This window comes from Pisolithus orientalis (assembly GCF_024613125.1).
Source record: "Pisolithus orientalis strain OTSU chromosome Unknown F5J12scaffold_7, whole genome shotgun sequence".
NCBI classification, from domain to species: domain Eukaryota; kingdom Fungi; phylum Basidiomycota; class Agaricomycetes; order Boletales; family Pisolithaceae; genus Pisolithus; species Pisolithus orientalis.
Window position 1 is genome coordinate 606,241 of NW_026260788.1, and position 17,088 is coordinate 623,328.

Below are 17,088 nucleotides of genomic sequence, written 5' to 3' on the forward strand. Positions count from 1 at the left end.
TGGCAGTGAGAATATCAAAAACAATGGTGAGACGTTGTATAGGCTATTAGAGCTCGGGGCTCATAACCTCACAGAAATCTATAGCAAGATCTCAGTCAAGTGCGCAAGCGGCAAATGTCTGAGGTGGTGTTACTACAGTAACGAGTTAAATACGCTATATGAAACAAAAGGGTGAGACACGGGTGTTGAACCCGGTATTGAAACTACAAGCATGGTCATAGTGCAAGTGCTTGTACCGTTAATTATACATATGAAACATTTGGAGACAATAAACCAAAAATTACTGCGCTGTATTGTCAGTGCTCGAAACAACTAAGTACAGTGGTCTTGTAGACCCATAAACGGGAAGTGTTTTCCCACAGTAAGGAAAAGTAGCGTCAATTAGTGAACGAAGGCTACGAGCGACTTGCCAAATCTAATAGAACCTTCTAGGTAATGCCACCAATGGCAGAAGGCCTCAAAGATAGCCAACAGCTCCTTGTCATGGGTATTGTAGTTGAGTTCTGGCACAGTCATGGTGCAGGAGTAGAAAGTGACTGGGCAGAGTTCACCATTGGAGCAGGTGATCAACAAAATGCCAGCAATGGCATAGTTGGAGGCATTGGTTTCAACTGTAAGTGGAGCATCAGGAACCCAGTGTGTGAGGACGAAGTGGAGCTGAAGGCATCCTTCAGGCAGAGGAAGGTGGAGTGACACTCCTTGGAAAAGTTCCAAGGAGCACCCTTTCATGTGAGGCAAGTGAGCAGAATGATGATGTCAGAGTAGTTATTAATGAATCATCTGTAGAAGTTTGCAAAGCCAAGGAAAGACTGGATGTCTTGCACCTTCCATGGCTCAGGCCAGTTGCAGACTGCCTGAACCTTCTCAGCAGACATGGTGAGACCAGAGGGAGAAAGATCATAACCAAGGTACTCAATGGAGTTGGAGTGAAACTTGCACTTCTCTGGCTTGGAATAAAGACCATGCTTTCAAAGGCAGTGGAGTACCTCTTTTACATGTTTGCAGTGCAACTCCATGTCCTGCAAATAAATTAGGATGTCATCAAGGTATACCACGATGTGGACATCAAGCATGTCTGCAAAGATGCTATTAATGAATCACTGGAAAGCTGCAGGTGCATTAGTCAGACTGAATGGCATTACCTGCCACTTGTAAGAACCATAACGAGTGTGGAAAGCTGTTTTCCATTCATCTCCATCTGCAATGTGGACCAGATGATAGGCATGGTGGAGGTCAATCTTGGTGTAGACTTTAGCACAGCTTGGGGAGTTGAGTAGGTCAGAGATGAGTGGCAGCAGATAGCAATCTTTTTTTGTGATTTTATTGAGTCCTCAATAGTCCATGCAGAGGCAGAGTGAACCATCCTTCTTCTTTACAAAGAGGACAGGGGCACCATGAGTGGAGGTGGACTGCTTGATGAAACCGTAGCCAAGGTGCTCGTCAATGAAGGTGCAGAGAGCTTCAAGCTCTGGCAGAGACAGAGAGTAGATTGTGCCAATGGGTGGAGAAGCTCCTTCTTCAAGGTTGATCTTGAGATCAAACAAGCAGTGTGGTGGAAGTTCAGTAGCCTTGTCTTTACTAAAGACATTGGTAAACTCACAATACTCAGGAGGGACCAAGGAGAGGTCAGGAGGTGGAGAAGAAGCAGAGGACACATGGAGCTTCACATCATCAGCAGAGAGCTGTAAGCAAAACTGTCTAGAGCCAGGGAGAGCACAGGCTCTGACATACACAGCAGCATTGATGAGTGAGATGAGCAGAGTGAAGTGTAGCAAGTCTGTTGGAGGTGCAGATGGAACTGTGGACTGAGCAGGGGGTGTCAGATCCAGAGTGGAGGTTGCAGTGGAAGGAGACAAAGGCACCTGGGGTGTCAGCATTCCCTGTAATGATGGTTTGAACAATATACTGCCCAGTACCCAGTCAATCAACAGATTAAAGCAGGTGAGCCAGTTGTGTCCTAATATCAGCAAATATGAAGAATCCAATGGAGTAACATAAAATGAAACAGAGTTGACATTGCTGGAAGGAAAGCAGAGGGAAAGATCTACTTCTTGGGAAATGACAGCATTTGTACTACCATCAAACAAGCAGAGCAGAATTGGTGGAGAAACAGAGGAAACAGGAATAGCATATTTCTTGATTATGGACAGGTCTACAAAACAATGAGAAGAGCCAGAGTTGATCAATGCAGAAACAGCATTAACAGAGTAATCAAGAAGAGTTACAGATGGAAGTAGAGAATTGGGACTAGAGAGAGCAGATGCATTGAGTCAGATGTCCAGTTGCACACAGTTGGGACCAACACTTCCTCCAGGCTGTGCGAGCTCCCTGGAGGAGCAGACTAATTTTTTGGCTCTGCCTTCTCTGCAGGTGGAGGAGGCAGAGTTCCAGCCATAGCTGCACAGGCTTTGGCTGCATGAGAGGTAGACTTGGGACAGTCCTTGGCAGAGTGGCCAGCCTTTCCACAGAAGAGGCAGAGGTTGTTTTTTATCCTGCACTGTCATTCAGCAGAGGTGAGTTTGCCATCCTTGCCCAGAAGATGGGCAATATTGGACTTGGACACATCAGACCTGGGCAGATCTTTCTGTTTGCCCTTGCCTTTGGCATTGGAGTGGAAGCAGAGGACAATGATTTAGACTTGTTGTTGGAGCTGGAAGGCTGTGACTTGTCAGTGCAGGCTTGGTGGTGCACAAGATCTCCACTTTATGCTCCCAGTAGTGCACATTGATGGTCTGAGCAAGTTCACAGAGTTGTGCGAGGGTAGAAGGTTTTCTTATGTGAGTGATCTCATCCTTGATGCAGTCTGGAAGTCTGCTATAAAAGTGGTGGCAGAGTGCACTGACACCATAGTCTTTGACCTGTGAAGCCCAGCAATTGAACTCTACAACATATTTGGTAATTCAAGAACCATCTTTCATAGTGAGGTTTTCAAGTTGTTGGACAGCATCCACTATGGCATCATGCAGACCAAGATTTGTTGTGAGTTCTTGTAAGAACTCATGATAGTCATCCATCCAGAGCGGGCAGTCATAATTGTCAGGGTTTAGTAGGTCTGGCTTGAACCAAGCCAGAGCCATACCCTTAAGGTAAGACTGAGCAAAGGTAACCTTCGCTCTGTTGGAGCAGAATGCATGGGGGCAGTCTTGGAAGTTCAGCTCACATTGTATGAGGAACTCATGGAGTTTCTTAGGGTTGGAGCATGCCAAAAGTGTCAGGCTCATGGACTTTGGTTTTTGGAGTGGAGTCCCCAGTGCATGAACCAGACCATGCAAGCACATGGACAGCCCTAGCAAGAGCTATGAGGGGATCCTCTGGTGGCTCAGCTGGGTCTTCAGGGATATCCCCATCACCACTGCCCCCACTGTCAGGATCACCATCAGGGTCATCAGGGTTGGGTCCATCATCTCAGTTATGAGGAGATGGAGTATGGAAAGTGGTTGGATGGAGGTTGGAGTGACCAGCTTGCAAAGTGCTTTTGCCTTCAGCATGAGAGCAGCATTGAGCAGAGAATGATTGGAACTGTTTGACAACAGAAGGGAGTTGACATGGATTAGCTAGTGCAACAGCAAGGTTCTCAGTGACCTCTCTCTGGGATTGAGCTTGAGTTCTCATAATGGTGTAAGTTTTTTGGAAGACAGAAAATGAGATCATACAAGTGTGAGTATGAATATACTGTCAAGTCTGGGCCTACTCCAACCAACTCTGACACTGGACAAGGTCTGGGGAGAGGTTCAGAAGCAAGTCTGACAGAAAGAGCAGGACTCTGGCTGGCAGAGTGTTGGCAAGGATGAAGTCCACCGAAGGTAAGGGTGGAGTGAAGTGAGGGTGTTGGGTTTAGCTCATGCACTACCTCCTTGCATGATCTCAGCCCTTGTATTTCAGAGGGGGAGTACAGATGGACAGTCAGAGGTAACTCTGACAGGCAGAAGACAGAGACAGAGGGAGTAGGAACTAAGTCAATATTTGTACTGAGGAATGGCAGAGTATGATACATGCTTTTATACTACTATGGAGGTACAGTAACCAGAATCAGAACTGACATATGGAGACCCAGAAATTTTCAAGTAACACTTCCCAGATGATGAATGAAGGGTAGACAGAGGACATATGAATGGGTAACATAGAACATCCAGAAAAGGAAACAGTCCAGGTGCTGGACCATGCAGTGCACATGCTGTGGAGTACCTGACTGTGAGCTGTCAGGGAGGAGTCTGAAGGTAGTCACATGACCCCTCAGAGAACAGTCTGTTCAGGTCCAGTAGGAGAGCAGTACAAGTCCAACAGCAGTTGGAGTGGAGACAACTCATAAACACCAGGGGGCAGGCAGAGTTGGTGCAGAGTGAGCAAATGACCAGCAGAAAGGGGTGCAGAGTGAGTGAGGACTTAGGATGAACACATGATCATGACAATGCTGGACAATAGAAACAATTCAAATGTGCAATATCATTGACCTTTGATAGCTTGGATTTCCTTACTGATGCTTGAGAATACATCAGGTGCCTGGCATTGCCATAAGTCAAATACCAATTTGTCTTATTGTCTGCCCATACCAATGATCTCAGAATTTCAGTCCAACAATCTGCTGCATGTCTGCCATACAATGACCCCATTACAAAGCCCCAAAAGCCTCCCAGGTAATTGGAAAATGGATCTAATGGACTGTGTCTCTGCATATATGGTGTCCAAGTCACATGAGGAGGTCATTGGTGGCCCACATGCCCTCCCACATGTATTGATTCCATTGCAGATAGCATGCAAAGTGGAGCACACTCTTGCTGGTCATAGTTGAGGCATATCATGAATGCAGTAAGTCAATCTATCCATGAAATTTGAAAGGCTAAGACTGTCCCAGGCATTGTTGAGGAAATGTGGGATGTTAATGTCATTGCAGACCATTCAAGTTATGTGGAAATCAACCATCCAGCAGCAGTAATTGACAAAGAGGGAAACATCCTCCTGTGGTATCTCCTGAATGCATTTGGCAAGGCATATCAGGTTGTCAAACTGAATGGGGCATCCTGCACTTCGCTAATGATTCTAATCAGGCCAAGATTGGAATTCATTGGGCAACCTCAGTATCCCACTTGCAGCTCTCCATCAGCATTCTCATTCACATTGCCATACCCATTTCATTCTGCCCTGTGGGTGGACAACCTCCCTATGGCAGAGTTCATGCACAACCACTGCCCTCACTCCATTACCCACCAATTGCCATTCTACCTCATGTACAGGTATGAACTGAAGCTGCTTCCATCCCTGATTGCAGAAACCCATCTTCCTGCCACCAAGTCTAGACTTGAGGAACTCTGAAAAGCTAGAGAAGAAGCCCTTGTGGCACATGATCTAGCCAGAAAAGCTATGAAAGACTGCTTGTCACAACCCTTCACCCCATCCAAAAAGGTGACAAGGTTTGGCTAGAAGCACAGAACTTAAAATGTTCCTATGAAAACAGAAAACTCACCCCTAAATGAGAAGGACCCTTTATCATCTCTGATATCCTATCTCTGATCACCTACTGTCTCATGATTCCTGCATGATGGAAGATCCATAATGTCTTCCATGCTTCTCTCTTATCACCCTATCACAAAAATGATGTTTACAGACTGAATTTCCCGGCTCCACCACCTGACCTTATCAACAAGGAAGAAGAATATGAGGTAGAGGTGATAGTTGGCCATAAAAGATCCAACTGTGGACACACCTTTTTAATCAAATGGAAGGGATACCCTTCTTCCAAAAACTTGTGGCAAAAAGCGCACCTAGAACATGTGGATGACATGCTCTCCACCTATAAGAAACACTTCCCCAAAGACTTCACTCCTCAGAAACCACCTACTCAACACTCTTCTTGCACCATCAGAAACATCACCTTTGAAATGCCTCCTTGTCATTATACCTACCCTCATGAACCTTCTTGTCATCACACCCCCTTTGCTCGTCACCAATGACAATCCACTAGTGACCAGATGGTCACTTCCTACCACCTCTTCATCACTGACCCCACCACTATTGGCACAGTCTATCATGAGGTCAATGAAAACTCCCCTCTTGATTTAGTTTATCATGCCACCATCCAAGCCCTTTGGCTTGAAGAATTATCCCACTATGTAAACTGACAGAACCCTCTCCTGTCCCCCACACAAACCATCTTGAATGAGATCATGCATGAGCAGGTCCCCTTGCTTTTAAGACTTTTTGATATCCTTGGAGGCACTGACCTCATTTATAATGTTCATCAATACCCCACATTGATCACCCCCCTCCTCCCAGGTCTCAAAGACCCTTGACTGCAACTTCTCCCCCAGTTTCTTCAGTGTTGTCTTCCCCTCCAGCATTGTCACCATCATCCTCCCAGTCATCTTACTCTCTCAGAAGAGCTGACAGACCTTGTGCCTGCTGCTTGTCAGGCCCCAATCCTCAACCATGCAAGTCTCATGGCTCATCCTCACCATCTGTAGTTGACCCAGAAGTCGCTTTTGGCATCTCCAGAGCCAAACTTGAATATACCTTAGGCCAGGTTGAGACCCTCACCAAATTACCCCTGTCCCCTATGTTGAATGCACTCACTGAAGGCTGATTGCCCTCTTACTCCATCCAATCCATGCTATTGACAAGTGTGCTATGTTTGTCACCACCTAGGGCACATCCAGGTAGATTGTAGGCTGTATGAATGTCCCCTTTGCTGCACCACTTGCCCTGGACATACCCAAGCCCAATGCCCATCTATATGCCCTTGCCACCCATTACAAGAAAGAATTGCCACCCCTGCTTTGGTGGATGATCATACCCTTGTAGGAAGTGAGGATAATGATTTATATGACAATGACTTTGCCTTTGACAACTCTGCTATCAGCAACATGACCAGAGAACCCTATGGAGAGTAGTTGAAGTCAGAGACTTCAACACTTCAGAGGAGGGTAATGTTATCTTTTGCCCTGTTTTTCCTTGTTCACTGTACATTTACTGTGTGTTTTGATCCATTGGACTACCTTTCCTTTTAGAGCCATCTTCTCTTTGATCTGACAGCTCACTGTTTCCACCACTAGCATTTCCTTCTTGTCACATGCTTAGGACATGTGTTGCTATTGTTCAACCAATAGCATAGTTACCTTGTTACATGCAGATGCCTCATGGTCTGCTTCCTTTGTAGTATTTAGCCTGTCAGCTCAAGTCCTGGGATCACAGATTTGAGCTGCTCAATCATATGCAGTGTTCTCAGAACTTTGCCCTCAGTGTCCCTTACCAGGACCACTCTTACTGGCATTGACCAAATCCTTTGTTGTTAACAAAGGTTACTGCAGCTGTTGCTCAGTAGACACCCTTAGTCTGCATTCGAGCTCTCCCTACATCTTGACTTCAGTCAAGTGTAACAGGTCTGGCAAACACTTCTGGAAGCTGCTCCCACAGCTGACAACTGGGATGCCTTCATAGTCACTGTTAAGGGTTTGTACCCTGGCTGCAAAGGTGACAACCACTACTGTCACACAGACTTGCAGTACTTCATCAAAGAATACCAGTCCAAGCCTATGTGAAACCAGGATGACCTTGGAGAATACCAGCAGAAATTCACTAAGATTTCTGCCCTCCTCATTAAAACTAAAAAGCTTGCAGAGACAGAACAGGATTCCATGTTCCTGAATGGCTTCCCAAGGGCCATCACAGATCATATTTGTCACTGACTCTCCATAGTCTGCACTGACCTCCACCCAGATGACCCATACCCACCTGCAAAAGTCATCAAAGCTGCCAAGTTCCTCCTGACAGGATCTGCCCTACATAGCATGGTACTGACAATGGCTACCATGGCCTTGCCAGCTCACATGCTGCAAGTGCCACCTGCTGGCACCATCATTAAACAAGAATACAACTTCCAGACACAGCACCCACCACAGCAATGCAGACCCAGCTGCAGTTTCTTTGCAGACCCCAACCACTGGACAAGGATGTGCATGCTCATTGAAGTTTATATCTGCACTGGTAAGATTATGAGGGGTACAGACAACCATCTCTATCTTGCAGATGGAAGCTGAATCCCATGCTTCCCTGAATGTAACTCCTTGAGAGAGGCTATTGACCACATCATGGCTGACAGAGACCAGGCCAGTGCACACACTGTGACTCCTGCTGCTCCATGCAAGGCACTGCTAATCTTTTCTGTGTTACTCACCCTGAAGTTGATGTGCAATTGGAGATTCAGCCTTCCACCTTTTTAAACACTGTCCAAGATGTCAATGAAGCTGTTGCAGACTTAGCCAACCCCAACTTCCAAGTATATGTCACTCAAGCTTGGGCTACCTACCAAGCAGATAAAGGTAACAAGGGAGCAGTCATTTCCCATGGAAAACCCACTTCGATGGGGTAGAGATTACAGCTTGATCTGCAGCATATCTGGCCAACCCTCCATGAGTCAATCCTTGTGCAGCTACTGTTGAAGAGAAAATCATTTCTCCTGGCATTCAAAGTTCATGTGCTGCTTGCACCAGCATCCAAGCCCTCTGCATCTGTGCCAATTTCCACCACCACAAAACCATATGTTCCTCTGACTAATCCCATTCTGACAACTGCACACAAAGATTCTGTGCCTGTGGCAATTGTCCCATCACAAACACCATACCCAGCAGCATGCAATCAGAACCAGTATCATTACTCATTCCCACTCAAAGATGAAGCCATGCCCAAATGTATTGTGGAGCGTGTACCCACAATTAGCATTGCCTTGCCAGTCAAAGAATTGTTCACAGTAGCTGCTGAGTTTCACAAACAGTTCAGGGACATCACCATGGTGAAATGCATCACCACCAACAAGATTGAGGTAGTTCATAGTGACAATGATGAGGGAGTACATGTAAATGAACTGACTGGCCATGACCCTCAATGAACTGCATGCAAGTATGGGGACCACATCATCCACAGTGACAACAGTTCCATTGTGGCTCACCACACTCTACTGCTCTGCTGCATTGAAGCCAAGGTCCCCAGGACCAATGTCACAATCAACTGCATGCTAGATTCTGGTTCAGAAATTGTTGCCATGCCTAGGCACATCTGGGAAAAGATTGAGCTGCCATTGCACAGTGACCATCTCATGACTATGACCTCTGCTAACATGTCTAAAGACACTACTGTAGGCATTCTAGAGAACCTGAAACTCAACTTCAGAGCTGGTGTGAGTCAAAGTGTGGTTCAGTGGTGGAAACCAATCAAAACCAACACAAAAGATGATAAGAGCAAGTGGTGGTGTGCCTATGCAGTACCTAGATGGTAAAACCTTTTGTCTGGGTGGGTTCTTAATTCAATGCTCTGAGCTGCACTGAGCTCAGGGAGGACTTGGAGTGAAGTAGATTGATGATAGATGATAATAAGAAAAGTAGATGATAGTTAGACCCTTAATAAAGTCTCAACTATCAAAGCTGATGAATGATTTACTGAGTGATGATAAAATGTGAGCAAGAGGGGCTCTCTGATGTCTTCTTCTTATTCAGCTATCTAAGTACAGTGATTTATATACAGTACAGGGGCATTGCCTATGGAAAACAAGGTGCAACACTTGGTAAGTGATTGGTAAGTGATAAGTAAGGAATGTAAGTGGTGGGTAATCATCTTAGAAAGCATTGGTGAGCATTGGTAAGGATAAGTAAGCCAAAAAGTGATGAATCAGTAAGCAAGGTCAAAAGATTGGTAAGTATTGGCAATAGGTGAGTCAAAGACAGTCAGAATGTCAAAGTATGAGTCAAGTAATGTCAGGAACTGGGAAAGCACACTGGAATCACATTAGGGGGAGGCTGTGCATGTCATGTCTTGAAGAGATTGCTTCTGGGCCAAAGTGGGATGACAGAGAGGCAGCACTGATCTGATGCCAATATAGTACATCCAAAAGCAGACAGGGTGAGTCAGATGTCAACAGGGGTCAAGCTTTGGGGGTCTGTGGGGTGACAGGAGCATAAGGGATTGCAACTTTCCCCCCCTAACTGTCCTCTCAGTGAAGCAAATAAAAACTTCATGTATGAGGCTCTGTTGGAAGAGAGGATGAAGGGGGAGTGTCTTCTGCTGTATCTTGCAATAAGGAGGCAAGATGTGCATCATACTTGTCATGGATGTGATCAGGGAGAGTGGAGAACAGTAGATTATACTGTAGCTGTCACAATTTTGGAAGATTGATGGATGAGACTGGTATGAAGATGTTGCAGGGAGCTGGGAGGAAGGATCTATATGCTTCTTGGACTGGAGAGACTGAAATGACCACATAAGACCTTTCCAAGCAAATGACAGACCTGAGGCAACCAAAGAACATCCTCCTAGAGGTCATACTGACAAAAAGAATGCACTGTCCAAGCTGGATGGGCTGAGAGGGGGCAGACAAGGATGGGATGTACCAGGATGCTTCAGGATGGAAGCTGGTAGGAACTCCCAGTAGATATACATAGCCATAGGTCCCTAGCAAAGGGGACAAGTGAAATGATTGATGTGGAGGTGGCCATATCAGAAGAATTAGCAAAATGAGTGTCTTTTGGAGGGAGTGCTGTAGAAATGTGTGGAGTGTGCAAATCCTTTCCAATTTTGGAAGGTAGGATCATGTGGCTGAGCACTACAAGCAAGTGTGGGAATGGTGTCAGTATCTGCAGAATTGGTGGAGATATGTCAAAAACTGGAATGCCATACATGGGCACTTAAGATCTTTTATCAGTGCTTAACTTGCTTCCTTCCTTTTTCTTTGGCATTGATGACTTGTTCTTGTGTGAGGGATGACTGCCAACATTTCTGGCTGTCCTTCTTCACATGAGGGCTATGGTTTTCATCTCCATTCATCAGCTGCATCCATGTCCACCTCACCAAACACCTTTGGTGTGTGACACTGGGGCAGTCATGCTCCAGGTCCAGGTAATAGAACATGCCAACTTTGACATGCTGCTCAGTCACCTGTTCATCTGCTTTATGAGTGCAGTAACAAATGACTGTCCCAATGGAGGCCCAGGGGTAGAGGTGAGGTCACAGCCACTTGTGGGCTTAGTCAGACAGATGGAGACATGGACAGAGCAGAGCAGAGTAGAACATTGCAATATGAGACAGGGCAGCCACCAGTGATTGATGATCCTATGAGACTAGTCCATTGCAGTGAAGAGAGTGGGCTTGACCCAGGCAGTATCACTGTACTACCACACTGCACACACTGTCCAGACACAGCACTGCATGCACTGTTCAGACACCACACCACACACACTGTCTAGATAATGCACCACATGTACCATGTAGACACTGCACCAATGCTACCAAGTGAACACAAGGCAACTGCACAACCCACACATGCACAAAGGGTATAAGAGCACAAAGCTGAGTGATAAATGTTCAAAAAATAAACACTGTACTACCATCAACCTGCCTCGCAGTAGCCAGCCATGAAATGCCTGAGGTCAGTTCATGTCCTCGCACATACCGGACATCACAGCAGCATGGTCACTGCTGGGAACCCTGTATACAAGTGACTACTCACTCCCATCTGGACCACAATCACCAGAGAACACATCATCATCCCTGCAAGAATACTTGCCACTATCCCCACAAGAGTTCACATCCATACATAGAATCCCACCAACTAGAGAAAATTTGCCAGTGCACCCAGAGGAGGAAGACTTCTTCATGGCATTCCTGACAATAGCACTCCTGACCCCCCCAGTCTTGTCAGCAACACCTGCCACACACAGAGGGAGAGCAAACTCAGCCCCATCCAGAGCAGGAGCACCACCAATGTTGGGTGCACCACAGGTACCCCCACCCCCCACCAACACTGTTAGCACCAACTGCACCCAACCCTTCCACAAGCACCACCACCATGCCCACATCCAATGGCAGAGGCAGTACCACTCTTCTATGGGGACTGCACAGAAACTGAAAATGCAAGCGACTTCCTCAAGGCATTCAACTGCAGCATGTTATTCCTAAACCTGCTAGCAACCAACACACAAAGAATAACAGCACTAGCTAATTACCTAGGAACAGGCTCTTCAGCAGAATGCTGGTATGATGGCCTCACAACAACTCAACACACCAGCTGGGATGAGCTGGCCAAAGCTTCCAATTCCAGATGGCCAATGATGAAGAGCACAGCACAAACATCAGAAGAGTACCAGATGGAGCTACTAGTGCACATGATGCCCAAAGAAGATGTGGGAGTGACCAAAACAGTAGGATGGCAAAGGGTGTGGGCACACATGAAGTGGGCAGATGAAGCTATGCAGCTCGCATTGCTAGCAGAAATTGAAGGAGGACCTATGCTGATCTGGCAAGTCAAGAAACAACTGCTGAAGGGAATCAGAAAACTGCTGGACAATGAATATCAAGATTGGCAGAAGTTCACAGACAATATAAAGAAGCTAAACACATCAAAACTATGACAAGAATGTGAGGAGATAGAGGAGTGAAGGAAGAGAGAGGAGGAATGGAACCAGAAACTGTTACAAAGGATGGAGGCAGCAAAAAGGGCAATGACAGCAGACCTCATGGTGCAGCTCCAATGCTTCACAATAGGACAGGTTGCAGTATCATGCACTACTGCATGAGCATCACCCTTGGCAGTGTCCCCCACCACAAGGTTTGTACTCCAACAAACACCATGATGCAACATGCCATACACACCACCCTCAGAGGAAGCAAAGGAAGCAGTCTGGAGCAGACTTGAGCAGTACCCACACCAGCAGGACAATGAAGAGGACAAAAGAGATACCAGTCCCAGATCATGGCATGGGTTGCGAAGCATGGGGAGACAGTGTGAATCACCAAGCACACACCATACCCCCTTAAACCAAAAACCACAATGATATGCTCAGGGGAATGCTTCAGGTGTGGTACACATGGCCATGGAAGCAAGGAGTGCCCAGCCATGGAAGGAGACTCATCCAGACTAAGCTGCCAGGAAACAGTGTGGAGGGCACTCTGCAGTAGAACCCTTGGACTGTTCAATAGGAATATCACACATAATATCAGACTTGTAGCACTGGAAGAACAGGGAAACAATGACAGTTTGCTGTGAAGGACAGCACACCAACCCAAACATCAAACATATCTACTCTGGCTCACACCAACTCACATGTAACACCCATCATAGTGTCAACTATCATTGATCTTTACTCCACAACATGCAGAGACTGGAAGCAAGCAGCAGATACAATGGACAAACCTGTCCCTTTCACCCACCCAATAGCTATTAAAAAGCCCTGATGGCACCATCTCAGCACAAGTCCAGGCCCTGTTTGATAATGGCACCATGACAGGTGCCATGTGCTCAGCAGTATTCAACAAGATCAAACACAATCTACTGAGGGTGGTGACCCTCTATGCAGACCCTGTGAATGGCAAATGGAATGGTCATCCCATCAGAAGCCACATGGACAGGAACAATACAAATAGAAGATGTGGAAGCTAGAGGAATGTTCAAAGTCTTCAACAGCAGAGGAGGATGGTCCTTCTTGTTCAGAAAACTGCCACTATGAGCATTCAGAGCCAAACATGACTATACCACAGATGAAGTCACAATCATGGATGATAAGACCATCACAATGCTGCATAGCCAATTCACTAGAAGCACAAAACCACAGAAAATGAATGAAGAATGAAACATGACAGTCAACATAGCAGATACTGCACACAAGCCAGAGAACATCAAAGAAATACAATCAGAGGACATGAACAAGGTATTCAGAAGACTAACTGACCTGTTTGCACAACCCAGAATCAAGTACATCCTACAAAAACTGCAACAGGTTGGCTGCAACCTTGCTGTCCAGCCCTCCTTGCACTGGGGCCTTACCCTTCATGTGTGAATGGCCCTTGACTACCTCCACCTCATCATTATCATCATCTGCAGCCCTCTTGGACAGGCCAGCCTTTGCAGCCTTTGAAGACTGTGCTATTTGACATCAGCTGTAGGTCTCCTGGGGTAAGGTTGCCACTTACTGACTGATGTGCCTGCCTGCACCTTCTTCCCTGTGGCCTTGGTCAACTTCTTGCAACCCTGCTTCATGTGAGCACAGCCATCACATGTGCACCCCAATGGACCCATGAACATGGTGTTTTTCACCAAGCAATGCATGCAGGGCACCTTGTGAAGAATCGAACCAGGAGGGACAACAATCTTCAGCTCATCCTCATCCTTGCTCTCTATGATGGTTTGCCATGATCACCTTGGATCCAGGTATTAGCCACTACTGCACTGTTACAACTGTGCACTTACCTTCCAAACTGGCCAGGACACCACCTTGATGTGCAACATCTTCTCTGTTGCTGCTGGTGCCACAAGACTCACACCTTGTTCATTGATTGCCTGCAAGACCTCCCCCCCCATCTGCATGTCTTCATCAGCTCTTCCCCATGCAATCTCCTCAGATACCCACCTCTCATAGGCCTTGTCAGCCTCTGCCACAGCAGGACCATCCACTGCATCTATCTTGGTGTTGATCCCCAGCTCTCACCCATGCTCAACAAGGGGGAACACTTCCCCCTGGAGGACAGTCAGTACTGCAAGTCCCAAACATGTTGGACACTTACTGTTTTCTGTTCCCATCTATGCATCCACATCACCTTCTCCTCCCACAATTCCTCCTTGTCATCCAGGAGGCACTTAGCCTCAGCAACCAGAGCTGCAGAGGCAGCAACAAACCTTGCCTTAAGTGCAGCCTTCTCCACATCAACCAGGTCAGGGGTGGCTGCACATATGAGTTGTGAGAGTCTGGGGGCACAGTTGGCAGACATGATCAGTGTGGTAGAAAAGATGGATGGAAGGGGGGAAAGAATCAGAACAATGTGAAGGTTTGAGCCACACACTAACAAATATATACTTAGCAACCATGAGGTGCTTATGTCATTGGTCCAGATGCCTATATGCAGCATTCAACAGTCTTCTTGCATTCCTTGGCTCCATGCTTCCTTTGCTTCTACACAGAACTTGCCAGTGTTCTTGAATCCTCAGCACCACACCTTTGCCATCACCACACAGCAAGCTATTTTCATCCTCCACACCACATGGCTGACTGGGGATGGTCAGCATCTAAGTCCCCTGCAGGTACAAGGAATCCACATTCCTTGGATGCATAAGCTCCTATCATTGACCATTCTGCAACTACCATTATGTTTCCAGACCTCTTGCATCTGCTGTTGTTCATATGCTACCTTCCCACACCCTCGCTCCCTCTCACACTATGCTATGCCTGCAGCTGCTGTGCTCTGGTCACTTCCTTTCCTTCAGACTCTTTCTTTTACCACAGTCTCTATTCCTTTAGTGCTTGTAGTATACCTTTGGCCTCTGTTCTGGCCTGTCTTGTATGTACACACTGTTGCATGGCTTTCCTTTATTTGTACCTTGTCTTACTTAGGTTCTGGGTTTGCCTGGATTATAAAGCCCTATACTTAGGTACAGAATGATACCTTTTGGCACTTGGAAGGTCACTACAAGTTTCTTTTTCACTTTGTCTACACTGCATGTCTCACATACTGCCACACACAAACTATGTATACCACTTGCACTGCTCACATCACCAGTACCTGTTATGCCTGAGTGTGGTGACTTCTTCAAATGGAATAGGCACAAAGTGCATGAGGGGGAGTCTATGGGCCAAATGTGTCATAACCCCTATGGCTCAGTTATCTCTGAGGTCCAACAAAGGTTCTGTCTTCTGGCGATCCACTAAGGTAGTCACACAGAGAGAGAACAAGGACAAAAGAGAAGGAAGTTAGCTGAGTTGCAAGCTATCAAAAAACTGCAGATACAGGACAGAGTACATAGGTTTATATAGCCCTAAGTACGAGTACCATAACAGTCATGACACATATCTGCAGTAATCAACTATACAATCAGACAAATAAATAAAGAAAGGGGAGTCATATGGTGTCATATGATGGGGGTAGGGAGGCAACAATGGCTATACTGGCTGTGCAATCAATGCACAGCTAGGAGCCTGACACTGGAGCTATAGTACAACAACCAGACAACATAAATGAGTCATTGGAACAAGAAGGAGACATGTCATCCATCAGAGAGGGCGGCAGAATACTGGATCAAAGGGGAAGCACAGTCTCGACAGGTATTGGAAATACCATGACAGCAGGAGATCCATAAGTCCCTTGGAGCATTCGAGCCCCTAGGATGGCGATGACAACAAGAGACATGACCAGGCATGTGATGCATGTGACTGCAAAAAGTTGAAAAAGGAAAGGCCCCTGAGTGAGGCATAACATCACCCCCCCTCTAAGGTCCTCAGACCCTTGAGGACAAGGTCATGGGAGAGTTGCTGGGGCGAGTGGAAAGGGGTCAGCGAGTAGTATAGACACAGGAATGGGTTTGAGCGGTGATGGGTGACTGAGGCGATGGAGACAATGGTTCCTCAAGGGCTGGAGTAAAATGGGAGCCACATCTGCTGCAACACAACCAATGTCCCAGGTAACGACACTGGAAACATGTGTGTTGATGAAGGGGGTGGTCACAAGGGACGGGAGTCTGGCCTCTGAGGTAGAAACAAAGTTGATCCGCAGGGACAGGGACAAAGGGAGTCACAGGGAGAGGGTCAGTGGAGTGGACTGCATTGAAGTAGTTCTTATGGATTCCAGCCCATGACATGTCCTGCAGCAATACCTCCCAAGAGGAGTTGTAAGTCCCAGTTCTGAGGCAGGCACCAACCTCTTTAAACAAGTCCCCAGAGTCCACAAACCCTAACTCCATGGCATGCCACTGCTTCTCCTTCTCCTGATCCATAACATCTTCTTTTAATTTCCCAATGACTGATGGTTCCTCTTGTCATGGTTTGATGTGATCAAGAAGGCAAGAAGCCAGGGGTGCCAGGAACTCACTGATCTGCTGACTTCATAAGTGATGGTATGCGCCTCCAGTGATGGCTTCAGTAAGATCCAAAGAACCCTTCTCCAACATGTCTACCATTATTACCTCCAACAGGGGCACAGTTCCACTTAACTTTCGAGTCCTAATCTTGGAGACAGCACTGTTGATCACATCTGTCACTTGGTAGACTTGAGACAGCAACCTAAAATACTCAACCTGTTCTGGTGAGCACCTGTCAATGTCATCCCCATTGTTGAAGAGGTCAA

At 46.6% G+C, this 17,088-nt stretch overlaps 1 protein-coding gene across 1 annotated transcript; it reads right to left on the minus strand.

Moving 5' to 3' along the window:
* Positions 1-13,736: 13,736 nt before the first annotated feature.
* On the minus strand, positions 13,737-14,742 carry F5J12DRAFT_890512 (uncharacterized protein; the record flags this gene model as incomplete). The annotated part of the gene is made up of 6 exons (XM_051747417.1): positions 13,737-13,900; positions 13,948-14,005; positions 14,093-14,151; positions 14,225-14,277; positions 14,463-14,491; positions 14,539-14,742. The coding sequence occupies 6 exons, from the start codon at positions 14,740-14,742 to the stop codon at positions 13,737-13,739; spliced, it is 567 nt and encodes a 188-aa protein (XP_051602201.1).
* Between the last annotated feature and the right edge of the window lie 2,346 nt (positions 14,743-17,088).